Source organism: Venturia canescens, chromosome 1 (assembly GCF_019457755.1).
Source record: "Venturia canescens isolate UGA chromosome 1, ASM1945775v1, whole genome shotgun sequence".
Lineage (NCBI taxonomy): Eukaryota > Metazoa > Arthropoda > Insecta > Hymenoptera > Ichneumonidae > Venturia > Venturia canescens.
The window spans coordinates 32,789,166-32,807,985 of NC_057421.1; the positions used below are offsets into that span (position 1 = coordinate 32,789,166).

Genomic DNA, 18,820 nt, shown 5'->3' on the forward strand with positions numbered 1-18,820 from the left:
GAAAAATTACTGCTTTGGGGAGTGGTATACTGTTTTAAAAGACTCGGATGTTAATCCGACTAATAGCAAATGTTATTTCCATCTTTTAAATCGAAGGTAAAAGCGAAGATAAAATCTGTTAACTGAACTGTTAACGTATCATCTATTGATTTTTTTTTCAACAGAGGCAAATCGACAAATGATGAAAATTTTCGTAATTGTGCAGTTTGGTTACTTTCCCGAAAATCGATGTTACAATATTTTTTTTTGCACGAACTACTTCAATTAGTCACCATTAATGAAAATTCGTCGGGGGAGGCTGACATTTTCCATAAAAACGATAAGTTTTTCGGAAATATCACCAAACTATATAGTTACCAAAATTTTTAATAAGAGGAAATATAAAAAACGAACACTCTTATATTTTTCAGATCAGAGATTTATTAAATTACGTGATATTTGAGACACATAGTCCGAAAATTCTCATAGTTTCATTGACACAAATCATATACCTTTTGTCTAAATTGGTATTTGGCTATTTACATCATCAAAGTGATTACAACTTCCATTACCTTATCAGCTAGATTTGGTTCTCGTGCAGCTTTTCTTATTTTTACACGTTGAATTTTAGAGGATATTTGAAAATTCGTACTATTTAACCGATTCGGTATTATTTTCACTTGGTCGATGATAGAACACGAAAATCACATAACCGACGCCAGGTGGGTATGTCTTTACTATTTCAAAAAAAAATATTGGTCCTAGGAAAAGTAATGGAAGAAATGGAAAAAATGGCCAAAGTCAAAAAGATTATCATTTTTTACAATATCCCATTTCCGTTGAGCTCGAAACCGTGCACAAATTATTTTTCGAAATAGAACTTGTCTATCATTATTTTTATTTTTTTCAATCAAAACAAATTAGCATTTGTTTTCTGTTAAGTATTGTCAATAACCAGGCTGAATGAGAAAATCGTATTGTAAAAGGGTTGTGACCGATGAGCATGAATGACGTTATCCAAGAATATGATCCATTTAATAGTATTTTCAATGCTGCCTTTTCGACACTATTATTGTACAACCGCGTTTCGTATATAAATAATTATATATCAGTACTTTTTGTCATTTAGAAGCAGATTATATATCTCATTAACTCCCACGGATATCTTCTGATAAATATCTTCAATCATTTAACACGAATATTTGGCACATCAAACACGTAACGTTTTTTAAATGTTTTACTCTTTTTGGTTTTCTTGTTTCTTTTTGTGGAACTATATCAATAACTACGATTTAAGTTTATCATCTAAATATCATCGACTGGGCGACGTCATTGACGATTATCGTTACATATATCGAAGGATTGAACATTGCAATGATGAGAAAAAACGAGCTGCTCCGAGTGCTCTTCTACAATACACATATAGACGTATATCACATATAGAATCACAACACTGTCACAAATATGATTTTTTTTGTTTCTTAGTTAAAACCACTCAAAACGTCAATCTTATTTTGCTTCAAAAGTATTCCATAATTTTTGTAATACATCGAAGAGTAGGGCACTTGGAATAGGTTACTTTTTTGTTATTTCAATCCTTTAGATCCGACTAATTGAGATACGAAAGACTTGTTTCCCAATATTATCGATTTTTCACGGAGTCTGGTTGACAACTTTGACGACGCTAATCACCTATAGGAGCTTTCTTCTTTTATATACAATATGTATTCAATTATGATTGTACGGAAAAAGAGTGTAACACGCGATAGAGTAGAAAAAAACAATCGAATAATCTGTCCAACTGCGAAGGTGCTATTTTATGTTGCAGCAGCAGCAGCAGTTTCACTTATTACTGTTTCCTTCACAGGCTTCAAACACAAAATACTAACTCGTTACTGATGTGCCAACTGCCCATGGAATAGCACCATACCATAATTGAAGCAAAACACATAAATTACTCCAATGATATTTTGGGCTTTTTAAAGATCACATTGAATTATTTTCTCATGTCTTTGAGCCATACATGGAACAGTAGAAAAATAAGTTATTGAGAAAAATATATTCAAAAATAAAATACACTCACACACACACATCCGTTGAAAACTAATGTCTAAATTTGAAAATATACGTGCAGGTACGAGGGTGTTTTGATTTTTTTTTTTTTTTTTTCTTCTTTTTCTTTAGTTTTGTGTAAAATAGATCATTTTGGATTTTTGTTCATCATTGCTCACTTCTGTTCGCGTGAAAATGATCGATACGAGTAAAAATGAGTTAATTTAACGTTGGAGTATATAAAAAGTTGAGTATACAATATGTTCTTGAACACAGTTCCTTCTTTAGAATTTAAAACTTTTCTATTGCTGCACCCGTTTTTTTCCTTTTCTGTTTTTCGATTCAGTCAAAATGAAAGATTGAATATCGATTTCGTGCCAAGCACGAAATTTTAGGATATTTAACTTAGTTCGTGGTATACACGCGAACGAAGGAAAACGTGAAACTAGAAATTGCTTTCCCGATTTTTTGGCTCCTTTCGCCACTCATAAACTGTTAGAAAAGTAAGTTACAGCAATTCGAAGATCAATGAAGACTGAGAGAAGAAACGCGCGGAATTGATACAAAGATTGGCATTTTTTCTCCTCTCGATGAAACCAGCGTTTTTGAGAATTCTCTCTTCACCGATTTTTTGTCCTTTGATTTCCAGCTTGTATTGCTTTATATGTAGAGACCGTCGCGAGCTTTCAAACCCGGACTGTAACTTCTATAGTTTTTAAGATACTGGTGTCTCGGACTTATCGATGGCTGTTTTGTTATGTTCGCCATCGCACAACCCATTATCAGTTCCAAACCCCGACATAGTGTCTGATAAAATAGCCACGGCCATGGCCTGGGAAATTGATTCGGAGCTGGTTGAGTTCCGTAGTGCACAGTCTCTCCTAGAAGACCTACAATTACGAATGAACATACATTGAGCTCGGGGAAAATTACCTTCTCAAATTTTTTATTCGTTATCTTCACATAATCGATGGAATTAGTCCGTATAGAAAAAGCAAAATTATTAAATAGACCAAGACCCCTTTCGCGTGTACCTTTTTCTAGGGGATTATTCACTATGAAAAGGTCATTGAAAAAATCCGTAAGCTACCTTGTCGACTATTTACCCCCGTTTTTTTTTAAACCCCCAATAATTCGGAAGGTTTATCATATTATTTACCAATGATAAAGTCCATAAATCGTGTCCTCGTGCGTAATTTATATATCAACTCTAAAATACTCGTTATCGTCACAAAATTTGAATACCCTGAAAATTAAACATTTTATTTTAGCAATTTTACCGTTTATATGCAATGATAAATCCAGGGAAGAAAAAACCAAGCGCATACTTCGAAAGTACAAACACCGAGGACACGATTTGTGCACTTTATCATTGGAAAATAATACAAGGCTTCCGGATCCTGGATTTAAAAAAAACGGACCTCAAAAATGTCTACTTTTTTTTTTTATGAATTTTAATGGCACCATTGAAAAGAACGATCTCAAAAATAGTCGACAAGGAACGTTACGAATTTTTTCAATGACGTTTTCACAGTGAATAATCCCCTTGAAAAGGGTCCATGCGAAAGGTGTCTTTGGGCGTATAAAAGTTTTTACTGCACGTTGAAATTTCGTTCCAAGGAAATCTAACCGTCAATGTTATGCTGGAATTATTGTAGACAAAATTCTCAACGTTTATTCTCGTGATTTTGATTGGTACCAAGTTGGGTCTCATGTTGGTGAGGTCAAGTCGAATTGACTTTGAAGCTTTTCCGATTTTTAACAAAATATATCGCAATGACAGTTGGTGCTTCAACATTTCTGAGACATAATACTTTAGGAATAAAGAAACCTGAAGATTTATTGGAACTCGAGTGATTAAATAATGATTGGTGTGGTGACATTGAGGTTGTTATTGACTTGCTTACCGTAAGGACCGAATATCCGTAGGATATCGACAGCGCACAAAACTATGCCCAGTATCGCCGTAGCATAAGTGACATTGAGAACTCGTCGCATCTGAGATTTTTTTGCTGCTGCCGAATTCACATCCGGTAAGTATAATGGAGCATCGCTTTTCGATCGATTAACGTGAGCTATGTGATTAAGAATCGCATGAAGAGTGAAATCGTTACCCTGTAAAGCGATAAAATAGCGTAACTTTGAGAACACGATTATTTTGCTTACTCTTTGGTGACGAATTGAGGAAATAACAAGAATCTGATCTCACGATTAATTATTTAAATAGAATTTTATAGAGTTATGCATAAACGACGCATAGATTTCAGCCAAAAATTGAAGAATTTGAAACGTGAAAATTTTGCACAAAATTTGTAAAGGGAGAAATCCCAAAAAAAAAAAAGGGAAATGCATCAATTAAACGGCGTTGTGACGGTGACCCTCTTCGATTTTTTTTATTTTTTAATATGTTTTTATATATGGTAAACGAAGTCTTCAGCTAAATTTTTAGCTCGTTATCTCCACCCATGCCGAAGTCAGCGATATGGATGGATAATAGCTCGACCAAAAATTATATCTGATTGGAATTTCCGTACTTCGTGATGCAATAAAAATCTGAAAAAATTCAACAACATTTGGAAAGCTGTGAACAACAATTATCAATAATAATATTTCCCAAAAGTTAATAACACATTGTTTAAACAATTAATTATTCAATTATTTTGCGGTGACCTATTGTTTTTTTTTTTACGTATCAAATGTGTGTATTTTTCCGAAGGCTCATGAATTTTTTCAGAGTTTTCGTGGATTTTTGAAATTTCTTGAAAAAATTTTGAAAAAAATTTTAAAAAATTTGAATTTCTCGAGGTTACTGGACCAAAAATGTACAAATAGAGCCACTTGAAAAATTTAAAAAAGGGAATTTCAAAAATCCACGAAAATTCTGAAAAAAATCACGAGCATGCAGAAAAATGCGCACATTCGATTCGTAAAAAAAAACAATAGATCACCGCAAAATTATTGAATAATTAGTTGTTTAAACAATTTGTTATTAACTTTTGGGCAATATTATTATTGATAATTGTTTTTCATAGCTTTCCAAATGTTGTTGAATTTTTTCAGATTTTTATTGTAGCACGAAGTACGGAAATTCCGATCAAGATATAATTTTTCAAAGTTTCAAAGTGCGGGCTGAACTTTTCACAGTATCCAGCGAACCGGAAAGTATCGAAAGTTATAATTGATCCTAAATTATAGATATAAAATAAAAACATAAATTTCTATACTCAACCACGACTCTGTTGTCATTAATTTGAGCATCAGGAAGCAAGCTGCTCTCCGCTGTGATGTCTTCGGAATCTTCCTTATTTTTGTCGTTCTTCCACGTGAGGCTCTTTTTGCGAGCTTTATTTTTGTCATCGAAACTCGATTTATCATTCATTAGAGATGCTTTTTCGTTACAGTCCGGTTGGTCAGAGTCGGATTCCGATTTCTCATGGACCTCAATTTTCTCAGTGACCATGGATTGAAAGTGCGTTGGACTCTTGTCCAAAGTTCTAATGCTTATGTCGCTGCTGCGGCGATTTATATTCAACGGTCGCATTTGCGAGAGTTCAGAATTCCTTCGACTGTACGGAACATCGGAATTTCTTCGGGATTCGGACGACCTGTTAGGTGGAAAAATGCTGTCGAAATCGGAGTTTCTCCGCGAGCTCGTTGGACTGGCGTCCAGAACACGCGGCAATCTCTGTTCCATATCGTTCGACAGCATTCGCTTCGGTGTCCGGTTGCCAAAGTCGCTGTTCCTCCGTAATTTCGTAGCGAATTGCGAACCACGATTTTTCTCGTGCCCGAAATCTGAGCATCTCCTCAGGTCTCGGGAACTCCCGGTCGGTGTGACCATTTCGGAGTGTCGGCGCAATATCCCTTCCGGGGTTTTCGCACGGTCGGTGCTGTTTACCACCGAGCGTTTAACCTCCGAACTCGGTGACGTCTCATCCTCCTCGTTGATAAAACGAACGCTGCAGTCCGAATTCCTCCGCGAGGAGGAACGCCCCGATGCGTCACTTCCGCGTCTACTTGCCAACGAGCTCCTTCGGCTCGGTGACGACACCATTATTATCGGTAAATTAACGGTCGATGGTGTCGGGGTTGGCGGTCTCACGTAGACTTCCGGTACCGTCGATACCGGCTGAGAATCACGGCTCATTGACCTTGATGCTAATGCCACTGATTCACGCCTCGTTTGATTCTTACTCCCCGATAAATTGCAATCTGAAATACAAAAGGTTCAATAATATATTCAAGCTCGCGTCTCATTTAATCAAGCGTTTCATTCCAGTTTATCATTTCCTCCATCGAACGTAATCGCTGTGCCAACGCTGACTGTGTAGCAACGCTCTTGATTTTACAATGAAAGGAAAGTTCTTGACTTTACCAAAAAATGGGTGGGGTTCAATATGTCGAATAACTGAATTGTAGAACGGTCGATATTTCGAAATTTTTTAAATTGTGATATCAGTTTGGAGAAAAATAAGTAATTCGAAATTCTTATTCCCGATCGACTATTCAGTAGATTGCGTGTTTAATCAAAAATTTCTTCTCTTAATTCGTATTTACCCGAAAATATATATTTCAATAGTTTTCATTTCGAATGCTATTTTAACAGACCATCCGAATGTCAAAAGTTCATATTTTCGAATTCGAAATGGGGAGTAATTGTTTTACAGACAGACCAGAATACAGAGTAGCAAAAAATCGAAAGTGAATTTTTCGAGCCTATAAAACTTAGAATGCAGAATAGCGATGGCTCGAAAAGGCGAAAGTCAAAATGGCGATGTTTTAAATCGGAGATCACTGGTCTGAGTAAGTGAGTGAGTGAGACGCGTGTATTTGGAGCTCCACTGCATTTATTTATTTTGATCGATCGACTTTCTAACCGTTTCGCTATTTTGACTGCTCGACTTTTTGGTGTTTCAGTATTTCAACCTCAGTAATATTTGGTCTTTCGTTATTATATTTTCAAAATTGTGAATTTTCACAGTATCGCTGACCGTAGTAATTTATGAATCGAAAGAGTGATAGTCGAATTTTCGTAAAATCGATATTTTAGTCATCGTCCTATGGGCGATTGTTACATTCTATTTTCGATGTAAACGCGCTTCGAACCTTGCAGTTTCTGCTTTATTTATTTTCGGCATTCACAGCTCTAGTCGAATCTATCTGTCTCCATATTATCATTTAAAGTTTATAAACTCGAGATTTTAGCTGTTCGAAATTTTAGTCATTCCAACATTTGATCCCCACCCCAAAAAATCACCGAAAATAGTGGGCGAAACTTTAAGGAGTTTCGGTACAAAAGTCTAAAAATTAAGAAATTGATCAAACTTGGTGATAATGTTGTTCAACATCAAGTGCAAAAACACAATTTTTTTCAAAATTTTCTTCTACCTAGTTATCGAGTAATTACGTATTAAAGCAGATTTCTTATGCCCGGAATGTATACCTATATATATGAAAACGCTATGCTTATACACGTGAACTTTAGTGATCAATTACTCGATAACTGTGTAGAAGAAAAATCTTAAAAAATTTGTATTGCCAAATTTGGCACTAAAGAATATGTTCACCAAATTTTATAAAATTCTAAACTTTTTGAAATTTTTTATGTTTTTAGCATGGTTTAGCATGGCAACATTGTATTGCCTGTACCGAAACTCCTTAATTCTATGACGCAATACATTTTTTCAATCTTTTTCTGTTTTAATAAGTCATTCAAAAAATCTACTGAAACAACTATGAATTCTTAACTCCCGACTGCTCGCAGGGTAATAAAACGGGAGTTACGCGTTTCACTGCGCGATCACCTGAAATAGGGGGGTTTTCTTTGAAGCAACTTTTCTCTGGAACGGTCACTCTCGTCTTGGCCAATTTTTCCTTGTGTTTTCTACACTTAGACATAGTTTGTCAAAATCTATGGTGAACGGCTCGCTTAGAAAATTAATATTTACGTTCAAACTTATTTTCCCACATCGATAATAATTGACCTAATGAGGCAGTGCTCGATTATCGAAAACTTCACTCGGTTGTACGCTGCTGCTTCCACTTCGAGCTGTTGTTTTCAAAGTAGAGTCCCAACTCGACAGCGGCGGCCACTCTGTCAACTCTGCATTATATCCAGAGACGCGACAGCGTTTCGACGCCAAGTGTTAAAAAGAAGAATTTCGTAGGTAGAGCGAGTCAAAACGGGCCGTGTATCTCTGCTCGAGGTTGGTCGATTTTCCCTCTTTGTATGACAACAAAATTTATATAGATATACGCGAACAATGCGGCGGTGAGTTGCCCAGTGTCGAGTTGCCACCCTGCTGTTTTTTTTTTTTTTTTTTTTTTTCACAAAGAAAAAGAAAGATGAACTTTAAAAAGTGTGAAATAAAATAGATTTTAAAGTTTTTTCTTACGTGGAAGAGTCTTGCAGTCGGGAGTTTTTATGCTTTTTTAAAACATTTTTTACGACATAAATTTACAGTAAATGACTCCGATTTTTGTCTACCCCTGAAAACTCAAACTCCATGATCAGACCAATTTCCGGTACCGCGCGGATAATAAAGTCGATGCGAAAAATCTATTTTTTTTACCTTTGGTGCCTCGACTCGCTGTCGCATCCGGAGCATTGGATTCTTCGTGATCCTCCAGTACATTTGTTTTATTATTCGGGCCAAGCATTGTTGGTACCAAAGCAGCAGCCACGGAGCTCGCAAGATTGTTATACGGTGCCAGCATAGCGAGCTGCATTATCCCTACACAACGAAGCAATGGGCATCAATCAGAATACTTCTCATTCTGAGAAAATTGTAATTGTAAAAACATATTTATCATCGAATCACAAATGTATAATAGAAAAACTATCAAAACAATCGAAAGTTTCGTTATTTTTTTATTCCGAATAATTTTAAATGCTTGCATGGTTCTTAGAGTGTGCGGAAAAATAGTATTAATGAAAATTTTTTTTCTATCGATCCAACTTCGAAGGGTGATAGCACGAGAATGGTTGCTCCAAGCTGAATGTTCATGAGGACTTTTTTTGTGGGGGAATCGATTTTCTATAAAAACATATCATTGTCGTTTTTGCGCGATTTTTTCCTGAAGAGTTATGATGCAATGATCGGAGGTCTCAATCACTTCCTGGGTTATTCTTATGGAAAATCTTCAAACGCAAAGCGCCATTCGAAAAAATTCTTTGGTGAGCTCTCTTTCTGGGATTCTTTTTTTTCACCTTGAACCACCTTTTTTGGTTGGATGCAAAGTAAAAAAAAAATATCGTTTTTATTCCGCACACCCTAATTGTTCTACTATGTCATGATCGATTTTTCAAAACCATATCGCGATCCCTCACTCTTGACTTCGAACTGATGGGTATCTGAGGGCCAAAAATGAAGCCAGAAAAGTATTCGGAACGTTGAAAAACATGATTTTGACAAATTGTCAAAATTCTATTCCAGTAAATGAAATCCACGTCCTGACTTTTCTTTTTATAAGAGACTTGAACGAGGTCAGTGAAAAAAAAAAAAAAAAATAAACAAGTGAGAATCACAACGTTTGATTGCCCATAATTCTTTTTATCCATTTTCATCGTTTTTTTTCTAGCTTATGTCGATCGTTCAAGAAGTTCACTAAAAATAGCACGCTCATACATAGACCTGCAAGTACAAAGAGTAAATACAAAGGAAAATTTAACGAGAGCAATGAATTTGCAGCTCGTTCTCATCGGAACTATGAAACAATGAACTGTATCAATATTAATATTCGTCCACCGATCAATGATATCCGTACACGCTCAACTACTGAATTAATTAAATTCAACCTTATTCATCATATGAATGATCAGAATCGTTAAATGAAAACGAATTCGTGTACTGTTAATATTTTTCCAAAATTTTCACAAATCATTCTCAACCGTATCTCCGCGCAACAAGATCAACTTTCCGTTTAGCAAAAGTCAAATTTCCGGGTAAGGTTGCATATGTCAAATAACCATATTGTAGAACGGCCGATATTTCAAAATTTTTAAAGTTGTAATATCAAATTGTAGTAAAATAAGTAATTAAAAATTCTTATTTTCAATCGCGTATTTATCACAGATAGATTACGTGTTTAATCGAATATTCCTTCTTTGAATATTTGAATTCGTATTCACTCGAAAATATGCGTATTTCGATAGTTTTCATTACAAATGCAATTTTAACAGACCATACGAATGTCAAAAGTTCATATTTTCAAATTCAAAATGAAAAAGTAGTTGTTTCATAGATAGACCAGAATATGGAGTAGCAAAAACCCGAAAGTCAGTTTTTCGAGCTTATGAAACTTAGATATGCCGAATAGCGATCCCTCGAAAAAGCGAAAGTGAAAATAGCGATATTCGAAATTGGAGATCACCAGTCCGAGTAAGTAAGCAAGTGACGAAGCGTGTATTTTGAGTGACAGGTCGACTTTCTAACGTTTCGCCATTTTGGTCGTTCGACTTTTCGGTGTTTCAGTATTTCGATCTGAGTAATATTTGGTCTTTCGTTATTACATATTCGAAATTGTGAATATTCACAGTATTGCCGATTGCAGTAATTTATAAATCGAAAGAGTGATAGTCGAATTTTCGGAACAACGATATTTTAGTCGTCGTTCTATGGGGGATCGTTAAATTCTATTTTCGGTGTAAAAGTCCTTCGAATCTTGAAGTTTCTACTTCATTTATTTTCGACATTCAAAGCTCTGGTCGAATTTATCCGTCTCCATATTATCATTCGAAGTTTATATAAACTCGAGATTTTAGCTATTCGAAATTTTAGCCATTCCAACATGTGGGTGGCTGCGTGCGGTGAAAGAAAAAGACTCGCTAGAGGGTAGGAAGGAAAGAGCATCAAGCCGCTTGAGATGGACAATTTTCGTCGCGATTCGGAAAAGTTTGTCTTTCCCTCTCTCTCCAGTAGCATCGTAATTTAATATACTTTGGGCGCGTTCAGGGGAATCGCTATTTGCGCTACAACCGCTAATGCTACCATCAAGTAGGCTAACTATATTTTGCATTTTCAGGACCAATAGCGACGGGGACTCCCTGAACGAGCCTTAATTTTGAAAAATCGATTTTCACTAATGGTACCTTTCTGATTGGCTGACAAGTTTTCCCTCGTGAGCATGTTGTTCGGCATGGTTCGCAGGAGATGCATTACTTTGTAGCCAGCGTGTAGGAACGTCAGGTAAAGAAGTATGCTCCACGTGAGAAAAACTGTTTGTACAACGTGCTTCGCAATGAAATGATTGTGGTATGCGAGAGCAACGTCGCTTGCGATAATGCATGAAAAATGAGCGGTTATTATGAAACTGAGACACGATTCCTTTTGTATTTTTTCTGGACCAAATTTCAGCTGCGAACCAAACAATAATCGACATCGAAGGTAAGTACATTGGATAGCAACGTCTTTCAGCAAAAGCGTTCCCTCCCGTTCAAATTTTTTCTCTCAATTTCTTTCGATTCGACAGAAACAAGTCTAACTTTTTTGCTGGTTTTTTTTTTTTTTAACACAATTGACATTGCAATTACGGAAACCTGAGACTTTGAGCGCTCTAGAAATAAAGCGATAAAGATTGAGATTACCAAAAAAATTCCATAATTATAGATTTCACGGAACTGTATACGAACTATTTAACTCTGACTGGAAAAGCTCACTTTTCTATATTAGGAATGTATAGAAATAAAAATAGAATATAAATTTATTGAACCGATTAAGAAAGCTAATAAAATACGTCGAGTTTTATAAATAAATTTGATAAATGGATAAATAGCTGATTGTAAATAAATAATGCGATAAGAATCTTGGCCTGCTTGCTCACACACGTAACGCGTAAATATACCTGCGTCAGATGTAAAAATGCCAACTGTATGAGGCAGAAGGCCGAGGTCACGCAGGGAAATCCAATGTCCCACATTATTGAACCAATGACTTTCGGCATTGTCTGGAAAATTGAAGAGAACTCAATTATCACTTTTGTCCCTTATCTGCGTCAATGACTTTTCGAAGATTTCGAGTTCAAGGTTAAAACTAACTTTGCAATGGGGAAAGGAGGCGTGACTCGGCGTAACGATATGCACATAAATGTCATAATGTATTTTTTTTTTAAACGGCTATGTGTACTCGTGAATATGAAATAATAAAACGTTCATGAAAAACGCTCCATCTGCTTATTACGTTTTACAATTGAATGAAAGGCTCTGAAAATTCATTTTTTCTTTGTATGGAGAGAGAAAAAATTGGAGATTAACGTTGATTGTGGAAATAATGGAAAAGATAAATGCATTTTGTATTAAAGATATAACTGGATGGATAGCTCGACCAAAAATTATATCTGATTGGGATTTTGCGTACTTGGTGATGCAATAAAAATCTGAATAAATTCAACAACATTCGGTAAGGTATGAACAACAATTATCAATAATAATATTGCCCAAAAGTTAATAACAAGTTGTTTAAACAATTAATTATTCAATTATTTTGCGGTGACCTATTGTTTTTTTTTTTTACGAATCAAATGTGTGTTTTTTTCCGAATGCTCATGAATTTTTTCAGAATTTTCGTGGATTTTTGAAATTTCTTGAAAAAATTTTGAAAAAAATTTTAAAAAATTTGAATTTTGGATATGTTTTAGAAGACATATTTACCATCAGTTTTGAAAAGTCTCGAGGTTACTGGACCAAAAATGTACAAATAGAGCCACTTGAAAAATTTAAAAAAGGGAATTTCAAAAATCCACGAAAATTCTGAAAAAAATCATGAGCATGCAGAAAAATGCGCACATTCGATTCGTAAAAAAAAACAAGGGTTCACTGTAAAATTGTTAAAAAATTATTTATCTAAACAATTTATTAATAACTTTTTGGCAATGCTATTGTTGATAATTGTAGTTCATAACTTTCCAAATGTTACTGAATTTTTTCAGATTTTTATTGTAGCACGAAGTACGGAAATTCCAATTAGGTACAGTTTATCGGCTGGGCTGGAAAATATAAAAAAAGTAATAAAATTGAGAGAAAATCGGACCTCCTGGAGATTGTAAGGATCGATGAAGAGACAGCCGGACCTCGAGACACCGAGTAAACACAAGAAAATGTTGATGGTAGACATGAAAGGCCGACTGGATATGAGGGATCTGTGAAATAAAAACGTTCACATGTTTAAAAACGCGACTGAACGAAGACACATCTTAGCGTCAATGAAAAATGCATGTATTTACCTCAAATTGAGAATTGAGAAAAACGTGTAGAAACTTAAAACAAAAAAGAGGCAAGCAAATCCGTAGGTGTGCAAAGGAAAAATCCATTTTAAATCTTGATTAACCGACGCCAGTGAAGGGGTAGTTATCAAAAGCTTGTCCAGAGAAATCGAGTTCGGCCCACTCGATCCATTGTGCCAGAGGCAATTTTGCCCTGGTATCGTCGTTGATGTGTTCGTACCTTCGAACAAAATAACAGAGACGCAGACATTCGGAATGAAATTTCATCGTTTTTCATCGATCTCGTGATCCCTCAAATGATCGAAACCAAAATCGATATGGATAAATTGGACGAAGATCAAAAGCCCCGAACACAATCCTCCCAAAATTCGTTTGAAATAAATAATCGAAGAAGCGACCGAGTTTGCTTCACGCGAAATAATAAAACAATGGAGGCGAAATAGATGTCAAAAGGCGTCTCGTATTTTTGGAAAAAAATATTTTTCAAATTGGAAAAAAGAGAGTGCAGCAGTGAAACTCACCCCTGGAGAAATTTGCCGATTTATCCATGGTCTCTCGATCGTGGTTGTTCACCGCACATCACACTGGTTCTATATTCTAATTGAGGAAGCGCCAAGCGGAAGGAAGCATAAAAGAGGAAGCGAAAAACCGTCGGTCCGATGCTGATAAATTTGATTAATTGCTTTATTTGAAAAATAATGTAGAATGGAAAAAAAGTAGTGAGCGCGATGACGTTTGAGGAAGCAGCCAATGTCAGGCAGGAAGAGTACGAAAGTGCGGCGGCAGCAACAGGCTTTGGGTATAACTAGTATAGTACGACATACAATGCATAAACCTCTGCCCAGTGATTTGATTCGCGCCCCTACCCCAACGACGACGACGACGACGACGACGACCGAACCACCCCTGAAGCGATGTATTTGCGCGGACGAAAACCCGTTGCCTTCGCTCCCTCGCCTTCTTCCCTTCCTCGCTCACGAATATTGATCTAGTTCCCATCGAGGGTGGTAAGAGCGAGCATGCCCAGCCCGCTTTACCTATAAACCCCCGAGCCTAACTCTTATATACACATATATTTTTAATACCTGTATGTTGTGTGTATATATATAAGAGCAGGCCTTTACATTGTTTATTTTTGGGATTGAATTAGAGCATTGTTAGCATCTCGCTCGTATAGCCACTTAAAAGAAAGTATATAATCCACGAGAGCTTTTCACACAATATTTCGTAACATTATTATTCGATCCCGTATACGTCCATATTTTTACAACTTCAAAGCTTCTCCTCGCTTCGTTGAATCAAATAAAATATTATTCCAACTTGCTAGATCGAGATTTATTTGAATTTTTCATTTCTTTTTTTAATATTTTTGAATAATTTTTCAAATCGATGGTTTGTTGAATATTCGAATCATTCGTTCTTTTGCGAAAGGATCTACCCTCCTCAGAGGTGCTACAAAATGTTTGTATTAATTTACGATTTACATATGAAAATAATCTCAATTATTCGTGTTTATATTACTGACGTCAAATTTCATCACTTAAGCCATTCCTCGCCATCAGGAGGAAACCATCTTAAAATCCACGTTTAGACTCATTAATCTATTTTGCTAATTCACTTATACGGCGCAAGTTCGACCCTCAGGGCCGAAAGCCTAATCTCCAGCTTCGCTTGCTTGGGCATTTTATGTTATTGAAAAAAAATGCTGAAACAGCTAGCATTGCTCGAATAAATATGTATAATTTAAACAATGAAAAAATCGTTGCAACAAATCGAAACTTGATATGGGATAATTGAACTTAAAATTCATCGATTATTCAATGGAATTTTTACAATTGTGTTCGATAAGAAAATAATTTCTCTTGAGATAATGATTTTTTCGTTAATTTATTTTCAATTTTTCGCCGATCTGAGAAATCAGGAATGATTTTTTATCATTTTTTTACAACAGGAACAGCAGTTCGAGCGTCATGGAAAGTATTAATTTTTAATAGTATTTTGTCACGATGACTTGACACAAGCTGACTAATTGAAAGCTATCGTTAAAATTGACGCACGCAACACCGGTACGTAAACGCGTTGAACCTGCATGGTTAACTCAATAGGAGTATAATGTTGATAGGTTTCGTGAACGTGTCTTTTGCGAGGGTGCACGAGGTACTTTGAAATCGTCCCTTCAAAGTTAATTACCGATGTCAAGTCGGAGCACCTGACGAGCTATATTTAGACGTGTAAATCAATTGTACATCAGTGCCTTGATTAAAAGCTAACACTTTATGCGTTTTCTGACTTGTGCAATAATTCCAACGCAGTTATTTCTAAAATAATAAAATAATAAGATAATAAAAAGGAGCAGGCTCTTCAATTATATATACTCGGGGTCTAGAATACCCGCTGTAGAGTTTGAGCACATATTCCAGCTGTTTTTTCATTAATCGCTTGTCTAATGGATCAAAATATATTTCCATCGATAAACGAAATCCCCGCTCTTCACCGTCTGTATAAGAAACGAACCGAGAAAATCCTCACTGTGTCAACCGTCCCGGCGGGCATCTCGCTACCGTAGCAAATCTCCAAGCGCGTGTCTCGCGTATCCCCGCGGTACACCGCTTCTCGCGAACATACGGATCGGGTAAGTCGGGACGACACAATTTAAAGTGTTTTTCTCGTCAAGATATTCGTTAATTATTTTTCAAGGGTGCTTATTACTCGTCGCCAAGGCTTCATATATATTTGTTAATAAATTTTCGTGAAAGGATATTTCGAATAAAGATTTCGGCCCTGGGTACAGCTGGCACGATCCACACAGTTGATACGGAGTAGACTTGCTACCCGTAGCTAATGCGATTCGTCACTTGTTTTGATCCTGACAACTCACAGGACTTCGTTCAGGAAAACCCAAGCTTCGAGGGTGGCCTAAAATCAATTACAACATTTGAAAGAAACAAAAATTTTCATCGGCAACTTCACGGGCGGTAGAACAAAAGTGAAGTAGCACAGTTCCCTTGATTTATTGAAAAAATGTATTCTTTATTCGTTTCGGTTTGACGAACAGCGGACAGAAAGAAAATAAAATAACACAGTTATGCTGTTGTGCTCAATTGTAACACCCTTTCTTGATACCTTTTTGGACGTATTGACAAAAAGAAAAAAATCAGTATCAATGTACAGCAGCTTCTCGTCTTATCGTTAATCTTATGAGGAAGATTTACATTAGGAATATTTTGAAGAATGTTATGAAAAAATACAAATCTTTAAGAAAAATTTTGATTAGACGAGCAGAGGAAATTTCACGATGAATATGGAAGTGACGATATTATGTTTACCATCGTTTTAACAATTCTCTCAATTTTTCCGTTTACACAACGCGATACTATTCTGGGCTCATAACAGCATGATGAATTCGATATTCATGTAAACAGTGAGGGATGATTGCGCGCCCATATCTCTACGTGATCGTCCGCAGGTCAGTGCAATTGACAAGCTCTTGCTGCAACCAGTTGAAGAAGGATGAAAACGGGACTGAGAACTTCCGAATATTCGAGACTACTCTGCCCCGATAATTTTTTACACAACAAGTATTTAAATACGAAAATTAACAAGAGAGATACCAGGCTCCACAGCGCACGAGCGATCGCCACGTTCATCATTCCTTCCATATGCATTCGCATGAATATTATCGCGCAAAAATACGTATTCAGACCGTCGGCTATGAAAAGAGGCGAAAATACTAGCCACCAACCTGAATAACCGATAAAATAGTGCTCGTCTAATTTCAGAGCCAATAGTACCGTGAATATCGTTAGAGATATAAGATTTATCCAAATTTCAAATATCGTCAGTCCTAACCAATGTACCAACTCGTTCAATGAAAATATCATTTTTTATCTCTATTCCAAAGGTTTGATTTTATTAAAGGATTATATTCAGCTTTATCAGGCAAACATTTCGTTCAAAAATCAAAAAGATTAAATCTTTATTAATTTTTCTCTCAGTTATTACTGCCTGATTTTCGAACGACTGCTCATTTTGCATATTTCAAAGCTCCTATTGGTACTGTTTGATACACTCGTATGTGTATGGAGGAATTTTGACGATTGTTTATCTCGTAGTCACCATCGTCGTATAAAGGTTCAAGATCGTCTGTAAATAAAGTTAAATCATCATTATTACCATTTCAAATTCACCTTTCTGGAAATCTTTGATGAAAAAAAAAAAACTTTTGCATTCCATCTAATAAAATATATATTTTGAAAATGATTGCTATTTTGGCTCCGAAATACAATAAATCTTTGTGAAATTTTAACATACTTGTTTTAACAATCGTTCAGTAGGAGTTTATTCAATTAAATTCATAATATAGCGTTCATCAAATTTATACAAACTAATATGATTTATTGAGATGAAATGTGTACAAAAACTGTGAGTTATGTGATTTTCATGATTTCAAGGTTCAATAGGTGTTTAACAATTTAACTTTTTATTGACAGATTTCAGACTCGGCTGCATTCAAAATCAGATGTTTTACTCAAACAATTCCATCATTTGTTTCGTGGTAACTGAGTTTTAGAGATATCAAAAGAAAAAACTTATAAAACTATAGAATCGCTATTTTTTTATTTTGCCTCATAGTTATTTACCTCATAGTTATTATTACGTCAAGTTTGTAAAAATTTCCAAAACTATAGCAAAATTGCCTGGCAAAATAACTAACTTCTTTTTTGACTGTTATTTAAGTGAATATAAAATAAAATGGATTCATATATTAAATGAAAGACTTGTAAAATTACCTATCAAATCAACCGTCGAAGTATTGATATCCAGTTCCAATGTTCCACAGTGATTATTTTTTAGTTGGAGTGCCAAATTACAAGCTCGGTTAATAGCAGCTCCGAGAGCATGGATTATTAATTCCGGTTGTCCAGAAACCAGAAGTTTTTCACATCTGTTTAGTTGAGCCTGGTATATGATACAGAAAAAGACTCCTTTATACAAATAATTTCGAAATTATTTCTCACATATCCTCTACTTTGTTACGATAAGTCAAGCTTGCATGAAAATCAAATAAAATAAAGTTCGGTTATACAAAATGTAATGAATGAGAATAATTTATTGTAAACGAATAATAATGATGAGTATTGAAAAGAAAATCGTTATTGGAATGAGGGGGTTATTGTCACCTTAAAACTTGTCCGATTAGTGATGTATATGTCTTTATTTCGCTTGGGAAAACAGAGAGGAATTCGTTTTTTCAAAACGTGTTTCTTAGCAATAGCTCGTTCATTTTGTTTTTGACTCGTTATAATTTTTTTAGATTCTCGTAACACGAGTTGATCGGTTGATTCAGCCATTCTGACATTTTTTAGAAAATTTAGTCGACAATAATCAAACCACGTGACTTTCTAATCCAAAGGTAATAAGTATCATTCGATTGGTAATTTCCGTTCAGAAAATATTTCCTGACCAATAGAAAAAGATCTTTTGTCCGCGAGAATTCTCCAAAAATCGCCAAGATTATTATTGAAAGACCCGGAGGAAAAAATAATCATACTACTACTACTACACGACC

The 18,820-nt window shown here is 35.5% G+C and overlaps 2 protein-coding genes across 2 annotated transcripts; both read right to left on the reverse strand.

Annotated features, from left to right (window-relative positions):
* Window positions 1-400: 400 nt before the first annotated feature.
* On the reverse strand, window positions 401-16,722 carry LOC122413903 (uncharacterized). The gene is made up of 9 exons (XM_043424576.1): window positions 13,773-16,722; window positions 13,252-13,471; window positions 13,059-13,167; window positions 11,875-11,976; window positions 11,123-11,387; window positions 8,604-8,765; window positions 5,261-6,243; window positions 3,939-4,146; window positions 401-2,921 (listed from the first exon to the last, which is right to left on the reverse strand). Exons 1-9 carry the CDS (start codon window positions 13,798-13,800, stop codon window positions 2,692-2,694), a joined length of 2,307 nt encoding a protein of 768 aa, XP_043280511.1. The 5' UTR covers window positions 13,801-16,722; the 3' UTR covers window positions 401-2,691.
* Window positions 16,723-17,131: 409 nt separating this feature from the next.
* Window positions 17,132-18,779, reverse strand: Rpp20 (ribonuclease P protein subunit p20). The gene is made up of 3 exons (XM_043424634.1): window positions 18,432-18,779; window positions 18,042-18,210; window positions 17,132-17,394 (listed from the first exon to the last, which is right to left on the reverse strand). Exons 1-3 carry the CDS (start codon window positions 18,600-18,602, stop codon window positions 17,276-17,278), a joined length of 459 nt encoding a protein of 152 aa, XP_043280569.1. The 5' UTR covers window positions 18,603-18,779; the 3' UTR covers window positions 17,132-17,275.
* Between the last annotated feature and the right edge of the window lie 41 nt (window positions 18,780-18,820).

Excerpts from the sequence above, each read along its gene's own strand:
- LOC122413903 (XM_043424576.1), bottom strand. The coding sequence starts at position 13,800 with ATGGATAAATCGGCAAATTTCTCCAGGG. Across the intron at positions 13,472-13,772 it reads ATCGGCAAATTTCTCCAGGG|GTACGAACACATCAACGACG; the intron begins GTGAGTTTCACT and ends TTTTGTTCGAAG. Across the intron at positions 8,766-11,122 it reads CTTGTCAGCCAATCAGAAAG|GGATAATGCAGCTCGCTATG; the intron begins GTACCATTAGTG and ends TTCGTTGTGTAG.
- Rpp20 (XM_043424634.1), bottom strand. The coding sequence starts at position 18,602 with ATGGCTGAATCAACCGATCAACTCGTGTTACGAGAATCTAAAAAAATT. Across the intron at positions 18,211-18,431 it reads CTAATCGGACAAGTTTTAAG|GCTCAACTAAACAGATGTGA; the intron begins GTGACAATAACC and ends ATCATATACCAG. Across the intron at positions 17,395-18,041 it reads TTCGACGGTTGATTTGATAG|ACGATCTTGAACCTTTATAC; the intron begins GTAATTTTACAA and ends CTTTATTTACAG.